At 37.4% G+C, this 8,924-nt stretch overlaps 1 protein-coding gene across 1 annotated transcript; it reads left to right on the plus strand.

The window, feature by feature from the left end:
- Positions 1–1,262: 1,262 nt before the first annotated feature.
- LOC125238396 (protein enabled homolog) lies at positions 1,263–2,602 on the plus strand. Its single transcript, XM_048145711.1, has 2 exons — positions 1,263–1,689; positions 2,331–2,602. Exons 1-2 carry the CDS (start codon positions 1,479–1,481, stop codon positions 2,600–2,602), a joined length of 483 nt encoding a protein of 160 aa, XP_048001668.1. The 5' UTR covers positions 1,263–1,478.
- The last annotated feature ends 6,322 nt before the right edge of the window (positions 2,603–8,924 follow it).

The following is an 8,924-nucleotide window of genomic DNA, read 5'->3' on the forward strand; positions in this document are numbered from 1 at the left end:
TGTCAAAATTAACTTTTTTGCTTTATAAATGAACTTACAACAACTGATTCAAATTTCAAATCTTTCTAGCTCATTTTCTCGATTTCAACTAACTGTCGCTTGATCGCTTATTCCATAACACTGTCCAATTATCAAAAATATGCATCAACATAGTAGGTAGTCTTGACTACAGTTACTATTATTTATTAGTTGGTCACAGTTTGTATACGCGTCTTAACTTGCGTTTATAAATTGGTACTTAACTCTTAGTTATTCTTAGAACTTCTTTCTACTTTATACTTAAAATTACTGTCGTATTAATATAGTCTACTGTTCACAGTTGCTGATTAAAGTTTACGTGATTACCATTAGTGTTTTTATATTTACTTAAACTACGAAAGCGTTTCCCTGCTAGAATTAAATACTGAATGCGTAACTTATTGAGAGTTGAGACAGCGGCGAGTACTAAAATAATAACTTTCCAAAATACTAGATAGTTTTTAAGCAAATGTTGTTTCTTTATTGCAAAACTGGATATAAAATAGTCTTGTTCTTTGTCTCTGCTAAATATTTAGATAAATATACACTGTAACACTAATGTGGCTATTCTATGCCATATTAACTACGTTTTGATACATTTTTCAAGTTTCTCAATTGTAAACTAAGCTAAAAACAGTTGCCATTTGTACCATTCCGGTATAAAAATCATCTAAGACCGTCATTTACGACCCTATCAACTCTAATTGTTCAAAAAAATCGTGGGTGTAAAGGACGTCCATAGCATTTTGACGTGTCCTTTACAACCATCTAACTTCTAAACCGTTTAGTTTATCACTACGGTTGCTACACTAGGTGAAGGATACTAAAAATCTACATATTTTTCTATATACGTCACAAATATAGGTCAAAAAACAAAAAAGATATAAACATTTTTCTAAAAAAAAAGTTGTTTTTTGCTTCTCCTGAAAACCTGCATTTTGTCCTTTACGCCAATTGAACCCAAAGGTATCGATATTATTCAAGTCTGAATACGATTAGAGGTCGGCGCCCGCTGTATTGCGATGATGTACGCAAATCGTCATTCGGATTTTCTGATAAGAATTTGGAAATCAGCATTTTATGATCATTGATCACACGTTCTGAAACGGGATGCCTTGCTTAAAAGTGATATATGAAAGAGGTACGAAATATAGGTGGAAAATTGATGAATGTTCTAAAACCTTATCGATAACTTTCTTATTGAAATATTAAATACCTATATTAAACTTCTGTGATTCGCCCTTCGTGATTACACTGTACTTTACATGTAGTAGCACGCGAATGTGCTGCCATCGTACACAATTTTAGAGTAACATTTTTAACAAAAAAATATCTCGCCTAAATTGGGGGTATTTCATACACGTTTTGTGTGGCGGCCATCGTGCACGTACTTTTCCTTTGTTAGTGAAATAATTGTGTTTTTACTAAGTTTAGTGTAGTGTTTTGTGTTTGCGGATAACATGGGAAAACGCAAACATCGTGAGGAAGATGAGGAAGATTACTTGGAAAGAAAAATCCGAAGTCTCGAGAGGAAAAGATTGAAGATTCGTCGCAGGCGCCGTCATCGTAGTTATAGCCCTAGTACGTCCTCATATACAGATAATGAATATGAGTATGCGGACCAAGATATCGGTGAACCCGATCCCTTGCTAGAGGATTCGCAATATGAAGGTAAGATTTTCAGCTATCTTCATCTAATCATTTGATAGAATGTGTCTTATGTACATGCCAGCTTTGTTTTATTAAATAGATACATTGTGCAATGAGTATAGTCTGTAAGGCTATTACCGACCCTAATTTATACCTTCAGTTCAATCCGAGAGGTTGATCGCTGTGTAAAAGGGAAGCACATATATTCCTAGAGCATCAGTCCGTGAGGCTATGCCGGAATACTATAGGTAAAATACCTGGTTGCGGCGAATTGTCAATGCTATCAGTCTAGACTACAGTCCGCGAGACTGTAGCACGACTGCCTATATGTTTAAGAACATTAATTACGTTAATTACAACGGCTTATATGTACTATTTTATACGTAAGTATATAGATATGTAGATACGTATGTAGATACGTACGTAGTTATAGTATAACATCCAACATCGAGGAAGTAGGCGGTAGAAACACTACCTATTACCCTACCAAATGGGCAATTCACAAAGATCACCGAGCCGCTTATGATGTCTGACCAGTATAAGCGTTGGTCTCTGATTGAAAACATCATGTCTAGAGATAAGGGTCAAAGATAATGGACACTTATTTTTTGTTGCTGAAATTAGAGCAGCATTGTGAAGGCTATTTGACCGTATTGTTATAGAATCCCCATTGACCAACAATACTGTATACGACTTAACCGATGATGAGGCCGGTGCTTCAACGTCGGGTGCGCTGCCTGCTGCTGGCGGGCTGCGATCGGTGGTCATACAGAATGGAAGCGCCGCCGGGCCCCGCGCGGTGGACGCGCCGGCCCCGCGCCCCCTCCCGCACCCGCCGCCGCCGCCGCGCCGGCGTGCGCGCCCGCGGCCGCGACCACCACGCCGGCTGCGCCCGCTCCCGCGCCTACATCCGCAGCTACCACCACACAGGTGACCGGTGAACAAATTGGTTTACAAGAATCTACGCCGATTGTGACCGCGCTTGATCCCGGTTTATTATGTTTGTTGGGCGATGAGCCCGTAAAAGAAGAAACATTTGGTCCTAGCATTCACGACGATATATCGACGAGATAGTCCAACATTCTAGTTAATGGTATGAAGGACGATATTAAGAATGATATTTTAAAACGTTACGAAATACCAGAAAATTTAAAGTTAGCGCAAGCTCCTATACTCAATCCCGAGATTAAGGTCGCGTGTAATGATAATGTTTTAAAACGGGATAATATTCTAAGTGACAAGCAAAGGTTGCTCTCGACTATTATAACAGGAGTTGCCAATACATTGTCGAATATCTTGACAACAGATTCAACTTTAGACAACAACAAACAGGGGATTATAAAGTCACTGAGCGATACAGGTAGACTATTATGTCACTTACTTTTTCAGAGACTCAGAGCAGGCGTAATTTCTTGGTGCCTAGTTTAAATAAGGAGATCAAGGATAATATTAAGGACTTAAAGCGCGATAGTTTGCTTTTTGGTAAAGACTTACAAGAAAGTCTGAAGTCAATAAAAGCAATGACTAAAACCGGAGCAGAATTGAGACCGACTGTCACAAAGCCTAAATGGACGCCCAAGCACCAACAGGCAGGAGCAGGACCGTCGACATCGAGGGCTTTAAACTGGAGGGGGCAGCCGTCGTCGGCGTCGCGGCCGCCGCCTCGCCAGAGTCGCCAGACGCCAGCGAGGACGAGCTACACGCGTGGCGGGCGCAGACCGCCGCCGCCGTCCCGCCGCGCGAGCGACCGCCGAGCGCCGCCGCCGCGGCCGCACGCCCGGTCCTCGCGCCGCTAGCATCGGATGCTGATACACAACCTCAGGCTGGTAGACTTCAATTCTTTTATAAAGTATGGTTAGGCATTACCAAGGATCCCACCGTATTGTCTTGGGTCCGTGGTGTGCGTATTCCAATATCGGATTGTATATCTCAATCGAATATTCCTGTTAACAAACCCGAGTCGGTTGCACACGAGACGATTATGAACGAGGAAGTCAAAAAACTTATTAGTGCTGGTGCTATACAAGAATGTGATCCGTGTCAGGATCAATTCTTGTCCAGTATTTTTCTTATTAAAAAGAGTAATGGAAAAAATAGATTCATTCTAAATTTAAAATCATTGAATAAGTTTATATGTACCCCGCACTTCAAACTCGAAGATTATAGGACAGCAATGAGACTTTTATCACAAAACGCTTACATGTGTTCAATAGATTTGAAAGACGCCTATTTTGCGATAAATATTGATCCTGATTACAGAAAATATTTACGATTTCTTTGGAAAAACAAAACATACGAATTCTTGGTATGTCCATTCGGCCTAAATATTGCTCCGTACATATTCACGAAGTTAATGCGTCCTGTTGTGCAGTTTTTGCGCAATCAAGGTTTTTTATCAGTCATTTACTTAGACGACTTGTTACTCTTCGGTGACACGTATTCTAACTGCTTACATAACTTTAATGTAACGAAAGACTTGTTAGAATCATTAGGATTTACAATAAATGTTGCTAAATCAATAGGTACACCAAGTCGAACGACAAATTTTCTTGGGTTTAGTTTCAATTCTGCAAATTTGACAATTAATATTCCATGCGAAAAACGAGAGAGGATTAAAGACGAACTTTTATACTTTAAATCCATTCGAAGATGTAAACTTCGTAATTTCGCACATTTGATAGGATTATTAGTTTCTGTTTGTCCGGCAGTACCATACGGCTGGTTGTATACTAAGAGATTGGAAAGAATCAAATTTCTTTATTTAAGTAAAAATGATGACTATGATCAATACATTAGCATTCCGGGTAGCTTAGATGATGATCTAGATTGGTGAATATATAATATAGAAACATGTAGTAATCCGATCAAGACAGGAAATTATCAATTAGAGATATTTTCTGATGCGTCGCTAACAGGCTGGGGAGCAAGTTGCTCAGATATGACAGCCAGTGGTCAGTGGTCCAGTCATGAGCTTGGGCAACACATTAATTGTCTAGAGTTAACTGCCGCGTTTTTTGGTTTAAAAATATTTGCTAAAGATTACAAAAATTGTGAGATTTTGCTAAGGATAGACAATACCACTGCGATTTCATATATCAATCACATGGGTGGTGTTCGATTCCCACATCTGAGTGAATTAAGCCGACAGATATGGCAATGGTGCGAGGAACGCGACATACATATATTTGCTTCGTATGTTCGTTCAGAAAACAACGATATAGCAGATGCAGAATCACGCCGGAAACATGCAGACATTGAGTGGGAGCTAGCCGACAGTGCCTTTCGGAAAATTCGTAATTTTTTAAACAAAAGTCCAGAGATTGACCTCTTTGCGAGTCGAATAAACAAAAAATGTACTAGATTTGTTTCGTGGCATCGTGATCCTGACGCGTACAATATCGACGCGTTTACCATATCTTGGTCGTCGTATTTTTTTTTACGCTTTTCCACCATTTTGTCTAATACTTAGGATATTGCAAATGATAATAATAGATAAAGCGGACGGCATTGTTGTTGTGCCACAGATCAATACAACAAGATGGCCCTTACAGTGTCGAACACAAGGCAGGAGACTCGCATGAGGCAAGGCCACAGTCACCAAGCATACGACAAATCAGGTTTATAAAAGTTTGAACGCGTGCGACACCGATCAGTAGCGCCCAAGTATACGACCCGCTAACAGTGTCCGTGTCCGCTCGGGAAAAAATCTTAAATAATCAATTTTGGTTGCAAACAATGGTCTCTTACAGCATAAAGTGGTGTGGCAAGTCTTCTAACACTTCTACATGTAAAAAAGATGGAACAACATTCCACAGTTAAGTCAAATCAATTATTTTGTTGAATATTGTTTATTGTCCGCGGAGTTCATTTATACTGGTCAATATGGTTGTGCTGAGCGGCGCCGAGGCGCGTCCATCCCTCTTTACCGAGTTAACAATGTGATATGCTATCCCTTTCACGTAAACGACTAGGCATGGGGCCATGTTAGTTTATGTCTGTTGCGGGAACTTCGTACTGTGCCGTTCGTACCATGTGCTACCATTTTATGAAATATAAAAGAAAGCAGATTTGTAATAGTGAATAATTATCTAGAATCTGTAGAGTCTGTAGTGGTATTTAGTTCATTGATTAGTTTAGAATATTTAGTTGGTTATTTAACTTAGTAAACGTAAGTAAAAATGCACAGTTTAGTTATTAGTTACTAAAATGATTTTTATTGAGATGCTATCACAATTATCATCCTCCTTGCGTTATCCCGGCATCGGCATTCGTCACGGCTCATGGGAGCCTGGGGTCCGCTTTGGAAACTACTACCAAGATTTGGCGTAGGCACTAGTTTTATGAAAGCGACTGCCATCTGACCTTCCAACCCGAAGGGTAACTAGGCCTTATTATAATTTAATTATAATATTATAATTTGTTGCAAAACAAATTCACCACAGTACTGGTACCGGTACCATTGTTTATAATAGACATGTCCCATTCCCATCCCTACTGCTAATCATAAAGGCGCGCCATTATTTGAAACGACCAATGGCAGCTCCGTTCGCGCCCGCCTCACCCCGCAAGGATTGGTGATTTGCGTCTCGAAGAATATCGCTTGCATTTGGCTTCTAGTGGGGTGTTCTGTGATGAGAAGTATTAGATTATTTCACATTAATTTTTAATCAAGGTTGTCAATTTGGATCAATTAATACTGCGAAAGCAGTTTTGTCATTCATATTGAATAATAATGTTATAAATAATCCAACCGTGAAACGTTTTATGACGGGAGTATACAAACTGCGGTCTCCAAATCCACGATATGATTTTACTTGGGACCCTTCAATCGTTCTTAATCATTTAAGTTGTTGGTATCCAAATGAAAGCCTTTCTTACGAGCATCTTTCTAGGAAGTTAATAACTATTTTGGCATTAGTTACGGCACACCGTGTGCAAACCTTATCGTTAATCAAGCTAAGTAATATTCATAAATGTAATAAAAAATATATTATTAACATTACAGATAAGATTAAGACATCCGCAGTTAATCGCATGCAGCCAAAACTGATTCTGCCTTATTTCGATGAAAATCAGTCAATTTGTCCTGCAAGGACTTTAGAATGTTATTTGGTTGTCTCATCTACCAATCGCCTTACCTATATTTTCTGACAGCTCTTAATTATGTAACTGGTACTATGTTTTTTATTGAAGGGTGTTGGAAGCACCTAAAAAAAAAGCTGTTTTTAGGGTTCCGTAGTCAACTAGGAACCCTTATAGTTTCGCCATGTCTGTCTGTCCGTCCGTCCGTCCGTCCGTCCGCGGATAATCTCAGTAACCGTTAGCCCTAGAAATCTGAAATTTGGTACCAATATGTATATCAATCACGCCAACAAAGTGCAAAAATAAAAAATGGAAAAAAATGTTTTATTAGGGTACCCCCCCTACATGTAAAGTGGGGGATGATATTTTTTTTCACTCCAACCCCAACGTGTGATATATTGTTGGATAGGTATTTAAAAATGAATCAGGGTTTACTAAGATCGTTTTTTGATAATATTAATATTTTCGGAAATAATCGCTCCTAAAGGAAAAAAAAGTGCGTCCCCCCCCTCTAACTTTTGAACCATATGCTTAAAAAAATAATGAAAAAATCACAAAAGTAGAACTTTATAAAGACTTTCTAGGAAAATTGTTTTAAACTTGATAGGTTCAGTAGTTTTTGAGAAAAATACGGAAAACTACGGAACCCTACACTGAGCGTGGCCCGACACGCTCTTGGCCGGTTTTATTATTATAAACAAAAAAAAATTCATAGACTAATAATGAGATAAGTACAGTCGGTTCATCTTTACTTGTCCTATCATGTAAACAAACGAAACGTCAAATTTAATATGATCAAAGACAATTACTAGTGATTGGAAATGTCGATAACATGATGTATTACCGATAATTTGTAAATAAACGCTGCTAACGTCATCAGAGGATTTTTAATTTTACGTCACACAATATCTACATAAAAACCAAAATTTAACTAGGTTTCCTCACATTTGCAACAATCCTATGGAAAATACTAGTACAGTATTCATTTTATAGTACCTAACATTAACATTAATACAACAAAAAATATACTGATAGTAAAATATTTATTGTAAAGAGGTAGGAAATAAAACGTAAAGAAGTCGGTTAATAAATCTGATAAATTGTAATTAATATCAACGCACTTTTTCCAAACTACACAAACTCAAACGTTAATATCGATCGTTCATAATGATAAGTTGTCATCCCAACATTACGACTCATAGACAATTTAGACTTCGTAATGTCAGGAGTTTTTGATGTCATCCGTTCGTAATTACAATTATTGATGAAAATCGTTTTAGAAATGATATTTTTCAGTGTTTTTTTCATTTATTACTATACTTTGTGAGTTTATTTAAGTGTACGAATATAATACATTTTTAGTGATGGTTAATATGCAATTCCAGAAAAAAGTGAGATAATGTTTTTCAGCAGTGTTTGTGTACATAATTGGACAAGTAAAGTTGAACTGAGTGTAGTTAAAATTGTTAGGAACTTAATTGAAAAAAAAAAAAATGTATTTGTGTGAAATCCATAAATAGTCTACGTATCTACTAATTTGTGAAAAACCACAATACGAGTACGTCGATACAAAAAAAGTAAGGAGAGAAAGTGATTTTTAATTAATTTTGAACAAATTTATTACGCTGCATATCTATAAAAGTCACAAATGAATACAAAAAATAAAGGACATATTTTCCAAATAAACCAACATAAATGTATATAAATCTGTACTATTTTTTGGTAAGGCCTGTAAAAGTGGTTTATCGTCTGAAGACAATAAAGCTTCACATCTCATAGCCCATTCGAGTCAATATGGCAATAACAATGTGAACTACAGAAATGCAGACAGCTAGTTCAAATAAATTATTTATCATTTATGTAGGTAACGTTAAAAAAACAAATTCTATGAAGTTAGAAAAATACATAATAATAATAAACCTTTATTTTGCTACGTACAGGAAAGGTGTTGCCCTCATTGTAACAATTAAGCATAAAATCTGTCTAAAAAAATACTTTTTTCACATTCTGATTGTAGATTATCGCTTAAAGCAAATAAACACAAAATAGTTATTTGTTTTACAAGGGGGCAAAGCAGTTGTTTAACCGCACGTGCTAATATTTGATACCTGAGCAAGCGAAAGATTCCAATATTGAACCGCGAGCGTAGCGAGTGGTTCAAAAAGTGGAATCTT

Source organism: Leguminivora glycinivorella, chromosome 2, assembly GCF_023078275.1.
Source record: "Leguminivora glycinivorella isolate SPB_JAAS2020 chromosome 2, LegGlyc_1.1, whole genome shotgun sequence".
In the NCBI taxonomy this organism is placed as follows: domain Eukaryota; kingdom Metazoa; phylum Arthropoda; class Insecta; order Lepidoptera; family Tortricidae; genus Leguminivora; species Leguminivora glycinivorella.

What these genes read in the sequence shown, in the direction of transcription:
- LOC125238396 (XM_048145711.1), top strand. Translation starts at nt 1,479, where the DNA reads ATGGGAAAACGCAAACATCGTGAGGAAGATGAGGAAGATTACTTGGAA. An exon ending in AGAGGATTCGCAATATGAAG is followed by an intron (nt 1,690 to 2,330) that starts GTAAGATTTTCA and finishes GTATTGTTATAG; the next exon opens with AATCCCCATTGACCAACAAT.